Source organism: Tamandua tetradactyla, chromosome 9 (assembly GCF_023851605.1).
Source record: "Tamandua tetradactyla isolate mTamTet1 chromosome 9, mTamTet1.pri, whole genome shotgun sequence".
NCBI lineage: Eukaryota > Metazoa > Chordata > Mammalia > Pilosa > Myrmecophagidae > Tamandua > Tamandua tetradactyla.
This window is the reverse complement of record NC_135335.1, coordinates 63,449,350-63,470,089: the sequence shown is the minus strand read 5'-3', so window position 1 is coordinate 63,470,089 and position 20,740 is coordinate 63,449,350. Positions and strand designations below refer to the sequence as shown.

Here is a 20,740-nt window from a genome sequence, read left to right as displayed (position 1 = left end):
GGGTGAGGGACTTGCTTTGCTTCGACAACTCAAAGAATCAGGTGCATTGGGGACTTGATGTGATGCCAAAAATGAGGTTAATGGGTTGTGTAGGTGTGAATGCATACGTGAGGCATCAGGCCTCATAGGACATGGCAGGCAACTTGGGTTTTAGTTTAGTGGTCACGCCTACAGATACATACCCGAGGAAAGCAAGCCATGTCAATCTGACTACTCAATTTTTTACTGACTCTTTCTGTTCCCATCACTACAATCCTGGGCCTGTCCCTGCTCAGTGCCTGCAGCCTCTGCGCTCTGGGTGTCCGTTGGGTCACCACCCAAACCTGCAGCCAGGCTCTCAGACACCTGAGAAGCCCTTGGTCCTGGCAAAAATGAAAGTTCAACAACTCAGGCCGGGGTACCAGAAGGAAAAGGGCAAATTTTGAATCCACCACGTTGGAAATAGAAATATTTCTGATATTCCTGCTTGCTCTCTGTGACCCATGCATGGGTCACATCTAAGTAAACATGTAAGATGAAAGTTATAGGTTTTACAAGTTGAGACAGTGGGAAAGAAAAATCACTCAGATTTAATGAGATTAAAGATGATTACATGACACAGATTTCAATGGTAAGTTGATGCAGTCTACACAAGAGAATATGGCGGAGATCAGTGGTTCTCAGGCTTGGCTGTAATTAGACTCACTGGGGGCACAGGCACAAAATCCCAGTGACTATGCCCTGGCCACAGAGATTCTGATGTAATGGCTTATGGTACAAATACAAATGGGACAGAAAGAGCACAAGGATCTGATGACTCCCTATTCTACTGAAACGTGCTTGTTTCTGTTTAGGCTGCGACCAAGAAGCTGTAAGAAAGCAGGAATGGGCGCCATGACAAGAATGAGTTGCTGACAATGAGGCTGCCTCTGCAAAGGCCACTGAGAGCAAACCTTTCCCATAAAACAGAAGGTGGTTTTTAATGGAATAGTGGTCTCACTTGAGTCTAGTTTCAGACACAAAAATATCTTCTTAGAAAACAAATTGTGTAATTAAGTTTCCAGTTTGGTTTAATCAAGTTGTATCCATGTCCCCTCCCCAAATCCCATTACAGGTACACACAGCACACTAAAAGAAACAGTGTCCCATGAATGCCAAGCATTCTCATTGTCCAGGAGACTCTCCCAACCTACCCATTCTTCAAAGCCACCAGGGGACGCTGCGCACAATTCAGAGCAAGCTGTGAGCTGTTCTTGGCTGATCTGAGTATGCATACTCATAGTCACATTGCAATTCTTAAAATACCTTATAGCTCACCTCCAAATCAACATTTGAGCCATGTATTTTTACATTTCAACTATATGGAAACTCTCAAAACAGATTCCTTCCAATACTTCATCCTGATTTGCATTTGACTAGTTGTGTGGTTCCCAAACTGTGGGCCAAGGAGCCTGGGACACCCCAAAACACTGGGTAAGCACCATGGAACTCACAGGAATGTCAACCTCCTACACGTCCAAGGGAAATACAGCAATACCTGTTGGCCACGCATGGCCTCCTAGATTAAATTGCTTGGTCTGGTAAAACTACTGAGGCACTAAGGTACCACAAGCTGAGAAAATTCTGGAACCTCTGGACTATATATTAGTAAGTGTTCCTTTCTTCTGTCTAGAGGTCAAAGCAGTAGTAATCAAAGACATTTATGAAACCACCTTCAGACACTAACAGGAAGTGACCAGAGGCAAAAATGTAATGACAGCTCCTTAATGTTACCAAGTTTTACGGTATCTGACACAAGACACCTTGCCTGTCTGATGCTGCCAAGAGGATCTCCTGCAACCATGAGGCCGATGGGCATCTGGGAGAGGAGGGTCTCCTTCATCTTGTGTACTGCAAGCCTGGCATGGGCCTCAGGGTGCAGTGTTACTGGATGGGCAAACGCATGGGAATGGCAGGGACCAACTGCCAGGCACATGCTCCAGGCTGCCTTCCTACACACAGGGCATGGAGGAGGGAAAGGGACTACTGTGGGTTGCAGAGAAGCAAATCAAGACCTCCTGCTCTGCAGGGTGCCAATGGTTTTTTGCTGCTGGAGTCCCTGAGTTTCATTCTGGACCTGTCTCAGGACCTCATTTCCTGCTGCCCAGTCTGTTTGACCTTGGGCTTGGCTCTCCTAGTCAGAGACCCTGGCCAGGGCCGCCTGGTTTCCTGACCTTGAACACACATGGGACACTGTCAAAAAGCCCAAATGGGGATTTCCCTCCTCCCAACTGCTGTCCTGTAACTGTCTAAGTCCTAACCCAGCAAGATAACAGAAAAACCTTAAGAGTTTTCCTGCATTGGGGGAGAAAAAAAAGAAAAATGTCAAAGGTCCAAAGTCCCTGATCACCAACTGGTTGTTAGTCCATAATAGGTGTCAGACCTGAGGAAACACCTTCCTGGTAAGGACAGAGTGTTAGGAGGTTTATGAAGGCAAGGAGGGACTTTAAGGTGCTAGAATGTCACAGGATGTCAGAGAGAAAAAGGAACAAACTGTTACTTAGATTAAAAACAGGCAAAAAGCCCCATATTCCCATAGAAGCCTCCAGTACAAAGTAAAGTGTGATAAATACTATATACAATTCTTCCTTCTTGGCTAGTCTGCAATTGTGAACACCAGGAAGTAAGGAACACACCATGGGAGAAGCAACATACAAAGAAATCTCCTAGAACAGATGCTATTTCTAGCATACTTAAGTTCACCAGGAATCCTCTGCACAATAGATTAACTTGCAAAAAATAGTTGCACTTTATTTTCAATTCAAATTCAAGAACTTAAATACATTATGCAACTTTAAAAACACGCTGACAATGGGCTGAACAGTAGCACGCACAGATCCCTACTTGCGATCAAGTGTCACACTACAGACATCCACGCAGCTCCAAATATATGGATGGCTTTGCCAGAAAGGAAAGCGGATGCTTCAGCTTTTGGCCAAAACCTGAAAATTCTCTACTTTCTCGTTGGATCTCTAGAGAAATAATAGCCTAGTACTTCCTGTTTCTTGCTGAGTGACAATAAGGTCACATTTAGGTGCTGAGGGATGGGGAACACAGCCGGGCCTATAATTACCAAGGTGAGCTAATCAGTCATTATACCCTTGCTGCTTCCTTTAACTCAAGGGGACGACTGACACCTCACGGCCTGAGGATGACCACTCATGTTGGGATGCACAAAGAAAGGATACAGATGATAAGTGGGGGAAGCCCTGGAATGCTCAACATCATCAGGGAAGAAATCAAGTATGGCAGAGAAGCGTGCTCTCAGGACAGGAAAACAAACTACACATACCCCCAATCTGGAAAAATCAGCTATGTATGTATATTATGGCAAAACAAGACATCGTTTGGGTCAAAGCACACAAACCATCCACTCTGTGCTTTTCTAGAAACTATGCACCAATGTTTCCTGAAAGATCTTAAAGATTCAAATTAGTTTTTCACTAAAATGAACGATCAAACCAGTACTGCCCAACAGAAATATAATGTGAGCTGCATTTTTCAGTAGTCAACTCTCAGAAAGTAAATGTAGGTGAAATTCATTTTGATAACATCAATTTTATTTAACCCACTCCATCAAAAATATTACCATTTTTAATGTATAATGAGCATAAAACATCGTTTTTCAGACCAAGACTTAAAATCCAGTGTGTATGTCACCACGGGGACCTCTGAATTCAGACCAGCAGCAACCCAAGTGCTTGACTGCCACGTGCATCTGGTGGCTGTGCACTGGAGACAGCAGAAGAAAGAGCGTCTCATATCACCCATGGGGACCTGTTACTGAGCCACCTAGGTGACACACAGTGGCATCCTGTAGCCGCGAGCTCTATCCTGAGCAGCCACTCAGGAGTGCCCAGTGCTGCTGTGCTCAGAGGCCCTGTATTTTTCCCAGAAGTGCCTGCCTCTCATCACAGTAGACCCTGGTCTCCTACTCCATGTAGGCAGCCTGTGGACTAGGGGTGTTCGGCACTCTAACTTCCCACAGCTCCAACGTAGTGGTTCAATTCTCAGGGCTGCAAAGCTATGCAGAAAAATAGGGGCTGTGCTAAATGTCTAGGATTTAACAGGACATGAAATAAAGAATATGCAACATAAAAATCTGAGTAAGAAGATGCTAATTATGGTCCCGCCTCCTCTTCTGGTTTTCAACCTCTCTCAGAGCAGTTTTTCTTTCTTTTCTATGAATGAATGAAACCAGCCACAAAAGAATGGCCCCTGCTCCTTCTCTAAACTGAGCCCGTAATCTTACTAGTCCACCTTGGGAAATGAGCTATCACTGCCTGTTTCTGAAAAAAAGGTGCCCTCACTCTTTCCACTTCAGCTCCATAGGATTACAAATACCTGGCAAGAGGGTGGTGCTGTGAGAGGTGGGCAGAGGCGCAGGCAGATGGGCAGAGGTGCAGGCAGGTGGGTGAGATGGTGGTCCCCAAGCCTCAGCAGCGCCTACCTTTGTGATTGAAGATGCCCTCCATCTCCATGCTGCTCCTTGAGTGGGCGATGCAGAGGGAGCCGCAGGGCACCAGGCCCTCGGCCGCAGGAGAGCGGTCAGTGGTCCGCACCAGGCACCAGTCAGGCTTGTCGTGGGGCCGCTCCAAGACCTCCACAGTCTGGCCACGCCGGATGGTCAGCTCATTGCTGTTGCAGGCCGTGAAGTCATGGACCACCACTGTCAGCTCGCAGCCGCCAGAGAGCTGTGGAGGGAGAGGAGGCATATGAACTACACCCGGGGCACCAGGTTCCAGCCAAGTGGGGGCTCTGAAGGTTTGCTGCTCCCGAATTCCTTCTTGGCGTCATGGGATAGCTGTTCTTTCACATTCCTACATAAGACTGTGACTCTCCCAGCATTTCACTATCACAGTCAGATATTATTTTTTCATAGGGGCTTCTAAATCTTTTTGTACCAGACATTTTATCTTCTTTCTCATTTTTTAACTTATGGAAAATTAATAAGAACTGTGCTTGAATATTATTTTGTTCAAAATGAGTGCTCCCTCAGGACAAGATGGATGAGCTTTGTGTACATAATGCTGAGTGAAATAAGCTACACACAAAAGGATACATACTGTATGATTCCACTTTAATGACCGGCATAAAAGTATAATCAGATGCTTATAATACAGAATATAGGGGGCAAAGATATATATAGAAGCTAAAGATGGGTGAACCGTTAACTAATGAGGACGAACTCCAATGTAAGGGAACAGATAGGAGCGAAGATGGCTACAGAAAAGATAGGGTTTAACAAATGAATATGAATGCTGAATCATTAAACTGATATCTCCTTCAGTCTCCAGTATCTTAGAGCAGCTAAAAGTAAAAACCTAAAATTGTGGAATTGTAACCCATGTCAAACTCTGAAATATGTTCTACAACTAATTGTGGTGCTGTGCTTTGAAATTTGTTGCTTTTTTGTAAATATGCTGTTTTTCACAAAAAAGAAGGAAAAAAAGTCAACTGTGATGATAAAAAATATTTAAGTCTTCTAGCCTACTCTATTCTGGAACAGCTACAAGGAAAAATCTGAGAAGATCATATGGTAGCCCATGAAAAACTCTGGGGTCTGTTCTTCAACTATTTGTTGAAGAGTGCTTTGAAAACTATTGCTTTTTTATTTCTTTTGCTTTGTATACATGTTATACTATACAATTTAAAAGTTAAAAAACTGAGTGCTCCCTAATGAACCCAGCTCTGGCACTGTGAGATCAACAATGACTTCCTGGCCAAAAGGGAGAAAAGAATTGTAAAAAAATATGGTTATCAGTGGCTGAGAGAATAGAGTCGACAGGCTATTCTGGGGGCTACTTTTATGTAAGCTTCAGTTAGATATTGCTAATTGCCACAGTTTGCCAATCCCCAACCAACATCATTCTGTTAACCCTAAAGAACACCTATGGCTCTATCTCAGATTCTACAAAGGTTCCAGGCACTAGGGTAACTTTCCAGGAACTACAACGTCCAGATGAATTTAGATGAGTCCTCAAACCCAGAGGGGCCAGCCTCTCCAGATCAACTAGTTTCATCCCCCATCTCATATTCTCGACAGCCCTTCCCAACACGAAAATGTTAGAATGGACATAGCTCAGATGCCCCTAAAGACTAAGAGAAAGACCAAAGGGGAAGGTAGATTTATAACAGAGAAGACAGGATTTAACAAATGCATACAACTACTGAATCATTTTATTAATATTTCTTTTAGCCTCCAGTGTCGTGGAGTAGCTGGAAGGAAAAACCTAAAATTGTGGAACTGTAACCTATGTCAAATTCTGAAATCTGTTCTACAACTAACTGTTGCATTGTGCTTCGAAATTCATTGCTTTTTAGTGTATATGTTATTTTTCACAATTAAAAAAAAAAGTGCTCCCTACTGTTATAGCATGCAGTCTCTTTCAACAGCATTCAGATCAGAAAGAAAGCCACAAGATCTGAAAGACTGAGAAGGCAAAGAGAACCATGATTTGGAAACACAAGCTAGAATATACTTTCTCTCTCCAAAATGTCTCAGGAGTGCCATCTCCTTCGGGATCTCCTCACTCAGCCTAACAGTCCCCATACGCTGCCATCTGACCCCTGAGCCTTCTGGGCCTCCTGCCACTCCAGGTACATGGGGCATGCATCCCACAGGCTGGGTATGTTCTGGCCACCCCACGTTTGCTCCTTCAACCCCTTTCCCTTCTTCTCTCCTCGAATCGAAGCTCACTCCTGTTTTCTGTCTATTGAAACCAGGCTAATGTTCAGGTCCTCTGAAATAAGTGCTTCCATGAGCCCCACAAAGATGTATTGACCTCACAGCTTCTGCTTGGAGAACATGTGCAAGGCCACCTAACTACTCCCTGCTCTGCACAGAGTCAGGGGGTTCTCACTGACGTCTTCTACGTCAGAGCCTGGTGACAGCTCATCTCTGACCCTTCAATCTGTCTCTTTAGTCAGAGTCTTTGACACAGGATTCAAAGTTCTGCACAATCACGACCAACCAGCCTTCCCTGGCATAGCTGCTTCCCCTCACGTGCTTTATGGGACCAAAGTGACCAGCTCCCGTTTCTGAGGGGTACCCTGCTTAGACAGAACCCACTTCCCCAATTTGTCTATGCTAAGGCTCCCTCAAGTCCCTCGCAGGAGTCTCTCCCCGTATTGATCATTCGTAGCTCTTAAAAACAAATCATGCCACAGTTCTGAAGGCAGCCATGTTGTGAGCCCTATGGGTGTGTGTTTGTCTTCGTCCCCAGAAGGCAGTGTGCATTACTCATCTGTGAACTCTGCATCTGGGAGGGCAAAGCCTGGGCCGGGGGCACAGCAGCTCACAGCAACAGCAGGCTCATGGCTTGTGCAAAAACCCTGCTGCAAGGCGGGGCTTTCCTTAGAGCCTACCGCGCCCAGTGCTGGCATTCACCAGGCACTCAAACACGGCTGAACTGGAAAAGAGAATATATTTGCTCTATGAAACAAAAGCACCACAACTGAAAAACGGAAGTGAATCACGATGACTGTTCTGACTTCAGGGGCTAACTCTGTCTTGTGTCCAATCTGAAATAAATGCCGTCTTCTGCCGTCCACCCTAAAGTGTGTTAGGGCAGAAGAGGGAACTGGCTAGCTGTGCAGAGCTGGTGCAAGTCCACCATGGCAAGTGGGGGGAGCCAATTCTGAGGAGGAGGAGAACGGGATGGCCCGGCCCGTGGGGGGCACCCACGGCCCACACAAACGGCTCCCGTCCCCGTGCAGTGCCCTCCCGTTCCGGCCTTGCCCGTTGGCCCCGCCACCCTCCGGCTCATCACCCCCCTATCCTAACGGCTGCTTTTCAAGAAAAAGTAGGGATGTTCACAATGAGAAACAGATGTCTACCGGACAACCACAAAAACAACACTCTTCCAGAACTGAGCACAACTACTGACAAAACCATTCTTTTCTAGGCCTCAAAGGACGTTTTTCACAAACCTTCAAGCCCCTTCTAAGAGTCTGCACATTTCTCTGTGAAAAATCAAGAATGCTAATGTTAAAAGGTTAAAGGTGGAGGACCAGCCCGGAGAGGAATTTTCCCCATAAAATCTCAAATCGTGGAAGTGGTTAATCCCTGTAATAAGGGATTAGGAAAGGAGGAATGTTTCCCGTTCCAGGGAAAAACGCGAGCTGTCATCAAACTCCCATGCGGAGCTCGGCTGCCAAGGCCTCCCTGTCCTACCCCTCCCCAGGGCCCCACACTTCCCCTGGACACCCTCCTGCCCTCCCCCAAGCCCCTGGACAGTGCCCGGCGGGTGGCGCCAATTCCGGGCTTTCCCATGAGTCCAGTTTCAGGTTCTCCAACCGAGGCTGCTTGGGCATGTGTGTACACAGCGTGTCCCCTGCGCCCAGACAGACCCCCCAGGACCACCGATCCACTCCAGCACCCCAGCCTGGGGAGGGAAACTACACTACACACCATCTCATTGCCAGTCCTGGGCCTGCTGTGCTCTTGGGAGTTTTATTAATTTTCAGACTACTCAAGGCACACGGTGTGTTTTGTGGAAGGGGGAAGGGTGGGAAGGGGAGAAAGGGGCTGTCCAAGATAGAGAATTAAGCTTGACTTTATTTCTTGGCACTGATAGTTTAGCCCCTTGCAGAGTAATCAAAAACAATTGGAAACATCTGTGCCCTTGACAGAGCCTAAGAAATAAAAATCAAGCCTGTTCTCACAAAGAATCACATACTAAGTTAAAATTCTTTTTCAAAAGCTTTAGAACTTTGTTAACAAAATCCAGTTAAGAAAAAAAATTTTTTTTTTTCTTTTTAACATGGGCAGGCACTGGGAATCGAACCTGGGTCTCCAGCATGGTAGGCGAGAACTCTACCTGCTAAGCCACTGTGGCCTGCCCAAGAAAATTTTTAATTATCATTTAGAAAAGCCATCATATATCTTAATCAATTGGCTTTACTTAGAAGAATCTCATGCATGAATTTTTTTTTTATTGTGAAAAATAACATATATACAAAACAGCAATAAATTTCAAAGGACACAACAATTACTTGTAGAACAAATTTCAGAGTTTGGTATGGGGTACAAATCCACAATTTTAGTTTTTCCCTTCTAGCTGCTCCAAGACACCGGAGTCTAAAAGATATATCAATATGATTCAGCAGTCATACTCATTTGTTAAATCTCCTATCTTCTCTATTATAACTCTTTCTTCTCCTTCAATCCTTCTTCCAATCTTCAGGGATATTTGGGCTATGCCCATTCTAACTTTCTCATATTGGAAGGGGCAGCCGATAACATGGGATAGGTGGATGGAACAAGTTGCTATTCTGGAGAGGCTGGGCCCTCTGGGTTTCAGGACTTATTTGGCCTAGGAACCCATCTAGAGGTTATAGATTTTTGGAAGGTAATCCTAATGCATGGAACCTTTGTAGAATCTCAGATAAAGCCTTAGGTGTTCTTTAGGGTTGGCAGGAATGATTTTGATTGGGGTTTGGCAAACCATGATATGTAGCAATCTTGCGTGTATTTTTAAGGGGAGGATTAAATGGATGCTTTCTAGCCCAATGCAGTGTCCCATAGATTTCTGTCTCAATGTTCACATTTAAATATATTAAGCATTTATTACAAAACACCTCTTTAAAACTAAATTTGCTCATCAGGAAAAAAAAAACACCTCTGTATAAAAGATATAGTTATTTTGGGAAGCAATGTATAAAACTAAACTCCTAACAAGAAAAAGCACAGATAATTTATGTCATTAAGAATAGGTGATTTTTGTTACTTTCAATGATCCATCGAGCCCAGTGATGCAACTTCCTATGCCAAAAGGGTTACTACTTCATTTATTTAGTTAAAAAATTTACCTTTTTTCCTCAGCCACATTTCATGAAAGTTTTTACAGCCTTTTTATCACTTACTACCTATCTTTAATGAACTTCCTATTATGGGGTCCCAACTCCATCTTGAGTTTAGAATTACAACTGCTGAAAACCTCATTTTCGATGACTCACATTGACTCTTATGAATACTCACAAGAGAAGATAGATCTTTATTTTTCACTCTTCACCTTTAAAAAACAATGCTGGGCACCAAGAAGCAGTTGGTAAGGAAGGCCTTAACTGGACAAGGGGCCCCACCCAGGGCTGCATGCTCTGAAACTCCCTGAGCTCCTCCCACCTGGCCACTGGGGAACCATCATCCCGACACATGCACACTTGCAAAATCAAACCTGAATTCTCTCCAGACTTAAAGTACAAGCTTGTTGTGTTTCATCCCGAAGAACAAAACTCTACCCTCAAGTTAGAGGCACATGGGCCTTCAACAACTGCCAGAGAGAAAAGAATGGAAGGTTTCCTGGTGTCATGTCTCTGTAAACCTGGGGGAGAGCCTGACCCCAGCCAAGGAGACCCACTGCTGGGGGCTTCTCACCTGTACTGGGCCCCACCTGCCCCAGCTCTGGGGAACATCCCCAGCCCCGTGCATGCTGAGGAGCAGTGGTACATTCCAGGAATACACAGTTCTGAACTCCTATCAGCAAACCCTGGCATGTCCTCCGCGCCCTGGCATGTTCTGCGGCGAGCTCTGCCAGAGGAGGTGAGGAGAGTGGGCTCTAGGGTGGACTCTAATGGAGCAGGCTCTAGGGGACTGATGTGGTAGATGGTATACCTCTCCCTATGCAGGACGCTATACCTGGAGAACCCAGCATCGAATGTGCTACAGATCAGTTGAAGGTGGGTGTCTGGCCCATTTTCAGAGAACAATTCAAAAGGAAATGGGGAATGTGGCCTAATAGAAGCCATTTTCCTCTAAGGAACAAAGCATGTCTGCTATTGGGGGAGGCACCAACCTATGTCCCAGTCATTCGCAAACCTCACAAAAGGGTCTCTGGGTTTTGTGAAGTTTCACAACAAGCAGCCAAAAAAAGTGATTACTTGGTTAAAAGGGATTAGGGGGTACAGGTCCACTGCTGGCAGTGGTTGTAAAAAAAAAGGGCAGCCATTACAGCCAGAACAATTCCTGGAATAAAGGTTACAACAGCCTGGGGCTGACCCACGCAGGCCTCCCTGCTGCCCAACTTCTTGCAGGCTCAGGTGCATTGGCAGGTATCTCAACTACACAAAAAGTGGGGCATCTGGGGAGCACGTGGATGCTGAGGCTGGTATTTATGTAAGGCCAAGTTCAAAGGGGAAGGGCTGGCTAAAATCAGCTGCTTAATGTTTAAAAGAGGACCGCTGTGATAGGCTCTTACACAGCTGGGGACAAATTTATGAGAAAAATTTTGTCAAAACCAGGAGTTTACTACGTCCAACACTTTACCTAGAAAGGAAATAGCAAGTGCAGTATTCGAGGATATTGATCCACTCTTTGCTGCCATCATCATTATGCACTAGTTTTTGGATGTGAAAATAATCCTTGAAAGGCTTCCTCAAAAGTTATAAATTTGAGAAGTTAAATTTAGAAGATAAAACTGAAAGGGTAAATTTTAAAGGGAAAAGGCCTGGCAAATTGGAGAGAGGACAGCTCACACTGACCAGGTTTCAAGGGCCTGCAGAAGTTGACCTGGACAGTTGTATCACCCCTCCCGCTAAACATTCTAGAATGAAAAGCACCTCAAATAGGGACTGCAGGCTGCACCACAAGCATCCTAATTAGAAGCTTCTTTAGTTTAAAGTGGACAAAGAAATGAGAGTTGGGAAGAAGGAGACAACTGAAAACCACCTGCAACACTTTAAGTGCAGCGCTGGAAATCAAGAAACTTCTAAAGACAACTGAGCCCAAAGAAATGTGTTGCATTTCCAGAGTGACTAGGTGTGATAGTTTGAAGCTGTATGTACACCAGAAAAGTATGTTCTAAAAGCTAAGCCATTCTTGTGTGTGAATCTATTGTTGAGTAGGACCTTTAGATAAGGTTACTTCAGTTAAGGCAGGACCCAGAGTGGGCCTTAACCCTTTCACTGGAGTCCTTTATAAACAGGGGGTGGAAAGCCACAGAAGCAAGAAGCAAAGACCATGTGCCTTGCCATGTGACAGAGGAGTCCTGGATCATTGGCAGCTGGTCTTCAGGGAGAAAGCATTGTCATGATGATGCCTTGATTAGGACATTTTCATGGCTTCAAACATAAGCTTGTAAGCTAATAAATTCCCATAGTTAAAGCCAACACATTTCATGGTATCTGTTTTGAGAAGCCTAGCAAACTAAAACACCAGGACAATCTATTATTCTGACAACTGAATTTAAAAATGCCTCTTGACAGAGGGATCTGCTCTAAAGAGTTAAGGTCTAACAGTGAGTTGATGAGCTGGGTAGGTCATCCTCCCCAGGAGGGAAGAGAAACTAGAATAACCACCAGCCTCAAGTTTGAATCAAAACTGTATCTTTTTCAATAGGAATTTTGATCATGTAATGTAAAATATACATTAAAAAAGCACTTTTCAGTGCTATGCTAGTTTTATAAACACATTTGTTACATTTTTAACTAAGCTTCATATATTTTTTAAACTTCCTTTGCTTAGAATTGAGGTTTTCTACTTTAGTTAGGTGAATTTTGTTTTCCTGATTGGGTAACTAAGGTTAATAAAGACTACGTTCATTTTCTGATTTTTGTGAAAGCACTAAAATCTATTTTAAAAATATTGTAACAAGCCATAGTCACTTAGAAAAACAGAAAACACAGACTCGTAAAAAGGAGGAAATCAACATCACATACAATCCTTCACTCAGAGTGGCTGGAAAGGCAGAAATTTTGTCTCCTTTTTTCTTAATATTCCCAAACATCTGTAATTGGGACAGCATGTACAGAGCAATCAATAAATAGCTGTGAATGAATGAAGTGACTCTGGTAAATATTACTAAGTCATTTTAGAAGTGTGGTCACAACACAGCTAAAACACTAGGTTAAGATGAGTAGCTGGAAAAAGCTTTAGGCAAGAGTCTCCTGGGAAACTGTACCTATTCAGTTCTTTGCTTTGAGTCCTCAAAACACCTAAGTCCAGCCACTAGAATTCAGCAGTTTATTCTTAAAACAGCTTCTAGCTCTTAGTAAACAGAACTCTCTATCTCCTAAATCCACTTCAATCTAGAGTGCCCAAGCTTTCTCTCTCTAAGCCAACTCTGCAGGTGAACTCACTGCCCTCCCCATACATGGGATACGACTCCCAGGGGTATAAAGCTCCCTGGCAATGTGGGACAGGACTCATGGGATGAGCTGGGATCCGGCATCATGGGATTAAGAAAGGTTTCTTGACCAAAAGGGGGAAGAGAGAAATGAGACAAAATAAATTTCAGTGGCTAAGAGATTTCAAACAGAGTTGAGAGGTTATCTTGGAGGTTATTCTTATGCATTATACAGATATCCCTTTTTAATTTATGGTGCATAGGAATAGCTAGAGGAAAGTGCCTGTAACTGTTGAACTGTATTCCAGTAGCCTTGATTCTTGAAGGTCATTGTATAACTGTATTGCTTTTACATTGTCATTGTGTGATTGTGAAAACCGTGTGTCTAGATTTCCTTTTTTTCAGAGCATGGTCAGATGAGTAAAAAAATATGGCTAAAAAATAAATAAATAATTGGGGTGAACAAAGGGTTAAAAAAAAAACTGGGTAGATTGAAATACTAGCGGTCAATGGTAGGGAAAGGTAATGGTTATAGGAGTTTTAAGTTTTTCTTTTTATTTTTTATTTCTTCTTCTGGAGTTACACAAATATTCTAAAAATGATCATGGTGACGAATATACAACTACATGGTGATATTTAGAGCCACTGATTGTATACTATGGATGGACTGTGTGTGTGTGAAGACATCACAATAAAAATACGTAAAAATACATCTATTAATAAATAAAAAAAAAAGAGTATCTAAGCAAGAGGAGAGTGAGGCGCACACAGAAACATGCTATCAGTGAGTCCTGAAGAGTATCTCAGAGTGAGGGAGGAATTCAATAAGCCAAGCCGCAACCCTGGGGCTTGCCCTTATGAAATTTATTCCTATAAAGGAAAAACTAAACCTATTTATAAATATGCTTAACAGGCATTCCCAGAGAACCTCTTTTGTTGCTCAGATGTGTCCTCTCTCTCTAAGCCAATTCTGCAAGTAAACTCACTCCCCTCTCCACTACATGGCACATGACTCCCAGAGATGTAAATCTCCCTGGCAACATGGAACAGGACTGCCAGGGCTGAGTGTGAATCTGGCACTGTGGGATTACAGAAAGCCTTCTTGACCAAAAAGGAGTAAAGAAATGGGACAAAAGAAAGTTTCAGTGTTTGAGAGATTTCAAATAGTCAAGAGGTCATTCTGGAGGTTATTCTTACCCATTATATAGATACCCCATTTTGTTTTAGCGTACTAGAATAGTTGGAAGGAAATACCTGAAACTGTTGAACTGTATCCAGTAGACTTCATTTTTGATGATGATTACATCACTATATAGCTTTCACAGTGTGACTGTGTGACAGTGAAAACCTTGTGACTGATCCTCCCTTTATCCAGTGTATGGGCAGATAAGTAATAAAATAAAGACAAAATAAATAAATAATAGGTGGGGATAAGGGGTATGGGATGTTTTGGTGTTCTTTTCTTTTTCCTTTGGAATAGTGAAAATGGTCTAAAATTGATTGTGCTGATGACTGCACAACTATATGATGATACTGTAAACCACTGATGGTATACTTTGGATGATTATAAGGTATATGAACTGTATATTAAAAAAAAAAAGAATGAGGGAGGAGGAACCAACTCTGAAAACAAAGGCACAACAACAGTGAATATTTACTCAGTGCTCAGTACATGCCAGGCACTGTTCTAAATCCATCACATATTTTGAAAGCTCATAGTCCTGTGAGCTGAGTAGTAGGATTATCCCCATTTACAGATGAGGAAACTGGGGCCTAGAGAGATTAACTTGCCGGAGGCCACCAGCAGCTGAGAAGCAGAGCCCTGAAGCTTGGTTTTGAGCCCTTCCTTGTTCATGACTGCCCACTATTCCATACATTACAGACTCCATGCACATGCTATGTTATACTCTGAGCAGAGAGTGGTAACTGATGTTCAGTAAATTCTGTGTGAAGAGATAAAAACCATGCAGAGTCCTTAAGAAGATTCCTGAATGAGATGGCTCACTGTCCTGTTAACAAGGAGACAAATTTACATGAGATCCCACGACATGCAGAGGCCCTGGGGAGGCCAGGGGTTGAGTGCCTTCTCCTGGGGAAAGGTACTCTTGCTTTGGGTAATCTCCTCCAAAGGGGAGAACGCTAGCTCAGGGTGCTGGAGAGCAGGACCAGGGCTAAGCCTCGCTCCTCATCACTGGCCCAAGGAATGGAGACTAAATAAAGAACCCAGTGGTTTCTAAACAGGCTGGCTACAAGTGTTACTAAAGGGATGGGTTTCCTTTTTCTAGAACACGAAGTAAGACACATTGAAAGATGTATTGGCATTAACTACCTTCTACATCACCTCAACTCTGCAATTTATGCAAGTCCAACCACTTTCCCGTAGCATAGAATGTCACTCGACCATAAAAGTTGACTGACTTTTCCAACTACCTAAAATCTCACGTCCTCAACACACTGCTGCTATGGGCTCACTAAGAATAATTTAGACCATTTATATTTTTAAATACATGGATACATATATTTATACTATAAGCTTAGGGGCCATCCATGCTATGTGTCACTATCACCTGAATGTTTCATTCTTTAAAAATGAGAACTGTAATTACCTAAGACCCAAAAAGCCTGGCTTACTGGCTTTGGCCAGCTTATCCACAGGTGCCTTATCTTGCCTTGGTGAATGTTTCATCCCGGACTCAAGATGTTTTGTTAAATTCTAGAATATAGTTTTGATCACATATTTTCTATTTTACAGATACTATAACCATTAATTATATGAGTAAATCACAAACTAATAAGCAACAGAAGAAAAAAAAGTACTTCAAAATGCTTCCTAGCTCTACATTCAGTTCTTGTGTGATATAATAAGGTCCAGGATTAGACAGATAATTAAACCCACATTCTCCTTCTGGCTACCTTCCCTATTGCCGGGCAGACTAGCGTGGGTCACCTATCCTGCCTCGGTTTCCTTAACACCCCAAAGGTTGACTCAGCACTCTCCTCCCCACCCCAGGGAGGTATGCTTGGGACAAATGAGATGAGAATCTGGCAAGGATTTGCTTTCTGTGGAACATAAACTACATTTTTCATAAGATCATTTTATCAGCATAAGTATCATGGATATCGACACGAATCAGTGCTAAACTCGCTTTTGGTATATTTTATAAATGATGTTTTCAAAGAAGGAAATGTGCTTGTGGGACATGTGGTCTGCGTCTATAGCCAGGGCAATGGGCCTGCTGACAGTGCTCCCTGGGAAGAGGGTGTCTCTGGTGGCTCCTCCGCAACAGACGCTTTTCTGAAAACCTTTCCTGCCTCCTCTGAGAATTACTAACAGCCTTGGTCAGATAACTCTTTCCTTACGAATTCTCCAAGGGGCTCTGTCAAAAACATTCCCCCACCCAGTTTCTGAAATGGAACCAAATTCCATGATAACAAATAACTCGTAACAGACGTCATAAATTAAGCTTAACAGGCAGAATATGGTGAAGCAAAATCCTCTGCCAGATCCATCTGCCCGGGTCAGCAGCAGCTGATTAAATTTCGAAGTATGTGGGGTGGAAAGAACCTCAAGACACATGAAAAGTCTCTGTTCTCAGAGCTAAGCAGGTTTTCTGGTTAAGTCTAGTTCAGAGAAATAGTGCATTTTACAAGTCAAATCAGAGCAAGTTGTAGTGTCTACTTTTCAAAACATATTCTCATCTCTTTATCCTACTATGTTCTTCCAGAGAAGTACAAAAAAGGGGAGATGGCAGAAAGATAACCTTTACAGAAGCAGGGAACACACAAACATAGGCATGTGTGCAGTGGTGAGCATGCTACTTCCTTTTTATAAAGCCTAATGCGTACTACTCCAAAATCCAAATTTTGAGTTATCTTTATAAATTCTCAGGCTGTTTATTTTCATCCCAAATGCAGATCCTAAGAAGTAAAGGCAATAACTCACTGTCATTCTATTACTGCCCTTTTGAGCTATCATGACATGGCGAGAATCACTGTAGGAAATGCATGTTATGTTATTAAAATGACACACTGGTGTGTCATTTCTCAAGGATGGTTAAGAATTTTGAGACTGTTAAATATGCTTAGCGGGAGGCTGTTGCCATAAATTTCATCCCATAAGAATTAGGAAGAATCAGGTGGATGAAGCAATGGTTGAACTTGCAGAAGTGACCCTTTAGGGATTTCTAAGCTAAGAAATAAAATACATTAGAAATAATACATTAGATGAACTAAACAGAAACCAGTGAATTGTCTCCACAAATAAAATACTTACTATGCAGTTCTTCAAAGTTCTCATCTCCTAGTAGACTCCCAATAAATGATAAATTTCAGCAAATTTATACTTTTTGTTAGTGATTTATTCTTTCTCTTTCACTGGGTATAAACAGACTTTTCTGCCTTAACAGCAACAGCCCCTAGTATAAGGCTTATTTTTCTATAAAAAGCTGTGCAAGGCTCAACTCTGAGTTGACATACACCCCTTTATGCTATAACAGAATTGAAGTGGCTCTCATTTCACTAATCCTAATTCTGGGATATAGCCATATTTCTGTGGAAGAGCCCTGTGCTGGTTTGAAAGGAAGTATTTCCCCTAAGAAAAGCCATGTTTTAATATAAATCCCATTTCTTAAAGGTAGAATAATCTCTATTCAATACTGTATATTTGAAACTGTAATGAGATCATCTCCCTGGTTGATGTGATTTAGTTAAGAATGGTTGTTAAACTGGATTAGGGGATGACATGTCTCCACCCATTTGAGTGGGTCTTGATTAGTTTCTGAAGTCCTATAAAAGAGGAAACATTTTGGAGAATGAGAGATTCAGAGAGATTCAGAGAGAGCAACACTACAAAGCAGAGAGTCCACCAGTCAGTGACCTTTGGAGATGAAGAAGGAAGACGCCTCCCGGGGAGCTTCATGAAATAGGAAGCCAGGAGAGAAAGCTAGCAGATGACGCCGTGTTCGCCACGTGCCCTTCCAGCTGAGAGAGAAGCCCTGACTGTGTTCGCCATGTGCCTTCTCACTTGACAGAGAAACCCTGAACTTCATCGGCCTTCTTGAACCAAGGTATCTTTCCCTAGATGCCTTTGATTGGACATTTCTTTAGACTTGTTTTAATTGAGACATTTTCTCGGCCTTAGAACTGTAAACTAGCAACTCATTAAATTCCCCTTTTTAAAAGCCATTCCGTTTCTGGTATATTGCATTCCAGCAGCTAGCAAACTAGAACAAGCCCTCTCTGAATTTCAGAGGAAGGGGAGGGTGGGAAGATAGTGGAGTAGGGAACTCCAGGAATCAATCCTTTACCACGATAGCTATTAAACAGGCAGGAATTGTGTCAATCAACTACTTAGAAATTCTGGAATCCAGTAAACTCTGTACAGCATCCAGGGAGGAGGAGGAGGAGGAAAGGCTGGTAAATTATAGTGAAAACCAGTAAACTGCTCTCTCTATGCGGTGGTTATCAGCACCCAGAGCCTATTCAGTGGCAGGCACAGTGGGGTCAGGCCCACGGCACAGTTTGCTAGAGCCAGAGGGGGGAAAACCCCACTTCACCAGGATATTTGCAGTGAGCACGAGCTGATCACTCCTTGCTGCTTTGGACTGCTGGGGGCTCAGCTCTGAGGGTGGCCATTGTTCCAACCCTCCTTGGACAAAGGCAGCAGAGACTTAAAGATGGTGCTTCCCAGAGCTGTGAAGGACAGCTAAGGGCTGCAATAGTTGTATAGGGGCTGGGCCAAGAAAACGCAGTTTTAGGGACCATGGAAGACCTGGTACCTTCCCTGGTGCCTCCTTGGTCCCTTCCTCCAGTGCAGTTTGGAGCCGACCAGAGCACTTTTGGTGGGTCCCTGGCCTTGTCTGGCTTTGGAAGACTGACTTGGGAAACTACTTTCTAGGGTGCCCACCCCCTCCCAGAATTTGCCTTCGAGGCAAAAGCTGCTTGAAATAATGAAAGCAGTGTGAGAAAAGATTGAGGTGGGTGGCTTGGGGCAAAGAATAGCCCACTGTAAACCTGGCAGGAGAACATCCAAGACAGGGAGAAGACCTGTCTCCCACAAAGTAGAGGGGCATTCAAACTCCTATAAACAGGGGCTAAGGCCACTGGCAAACACAAGCACAGGACAAGACCCGGGCCCAGAAAAGGCATGGAGAACCCCTACACTTCACTGTGCACTGACCTTTCTGATAGTGGGGCTGACACTTTTATCCTATCTTATCACCAGCCGGTTACAAACTCAAGAAACAGACATCTCAGGGAACAAATCCCAGAATTAACATTTCAAAATATGACAGGGTACTGTGTGCAATAAAAAGCTATAAGACAAAGGAAGAAAGAGGAAATGATAGCCCATTCAAAGGAAGAGGATAAAAACCCAGAAAACACCAATGAAGATCAGACTATAGATCAACTAGACAAAGACTTTTAAAAAAGACCTTCATTATGCTCAAGGAGAGGAGGGAAAATAACAGAAGACTTAAAAAACATCAGAAAACTAATGCATGAACAATATGAGACCCTCAATAAGGAAACAGAATTTTTAAAAAGATGCCAAACAGAACAACTGGAGCTGAAGATCATAGCAACTGAAATGAAAAATTTCTGGGAGGACTTCAAGAGCAGAAGAATCAGTGAACTTGAAGACAAGACAATTGAAATGAATCAGTATGAGGATCAGAAAGAAAAACAGAATTATAAAAAGCAAAAACAGCCTAAGAGAGCTCTGGGACACCATCAAAAATAGCCTAAGAGAGTTCTGGGCAGGAGGAATAACCAAAAAAATAATGACAGAGAAATTCCCAAACATAGCAAAAGAGTGTATACGCAAATCTAAGAAGCTCAGTGAACACCAAACAGGATAAGCATGAAGAATAACATATCCTGTCATATACTGATTATACTATCAAAGGCAAAGGACAAGGAGTTTTGAAAACTGCAAGAGAAAAGTCACGTGTTACATACAAAGGAGTCTCAAATATACTGAATGACAATTTCTCATCAGAAACCATGTAGGCACAAAGGCACTGGGTGAAGACACTTAGAGTGTAGCTGCCAACCAAGAATGCTATATCTGGTGAGACTTTACTTCAAAAATGAGGGAGAGATGAAGACATTCCTGGATAAACAAAAGCTGAGGGAGTTCATCACCACTTGACGGTGACCAATGCTAAAGGGAGTTTTTCAGACTGAAAAGAAAGGACAATACAGTGGCTCCAAGCGGCATAAAGAAATAAAGAACTGTGTAAAGGCAACCATTTGGGTAAATATAAATGTCAGCACTATGGTATTGATTTTTGTTATTAACTCAGATTCATACTTCCCAAAGGTGCTAAAATGCAAGTGTATAAAAAGGTAATGACAGAGAGTGACATCATCAATGTGGCACCAGAATCAACTAATAAAAGGACAAACCCCATGTGCTGAGGACTCTGGAGGACTACAGAGACCGGAGAAGGTCTCCACAAATGCTGAATCAAAGAAAAAGAAAAACAATCAATGAGATCAGGAAGGAGATTTCCCTCCTGGACCTGCTGCTCTGGTCACGTTCCCCTTACTCAGTCCCTTGCAGCTTGGGAGTTGCGCTGGGGCAGCATGCGCAGGGGCAGCATGACCAGGCTCCTCCATCACAGATGCAGACTAAAGAGCTGCTCACAGCAGCA

General features: G+C 43.2%; 1 protein-coding gene across 3 annotated transcripts in view; it reads right to left on the bottom strand.

The window, feature by feature from the left end:
- The window catches only part of TRIO (trio Rho guanine nucleotide exchange factor), a 466,986-nt gene that overhangs the window by 74,149 nt on the left and 372,097 nt on the right, over positions 1-20,740 (bottom strand). For all 3 annotated transcript variants that reach the window (XM_077116861.1, XM_077116863.1, XM_077116862.1), the window contains exon 34: positions 4,469-4,712. In XM_077116861.1, the coding sequence (XP_076972976.1) occupies positions 4,469-4,712 (244 nt within the window). The remainder of the gene's footprint in view (positions 1-4,468; positions 4,713-20,740) is intronic.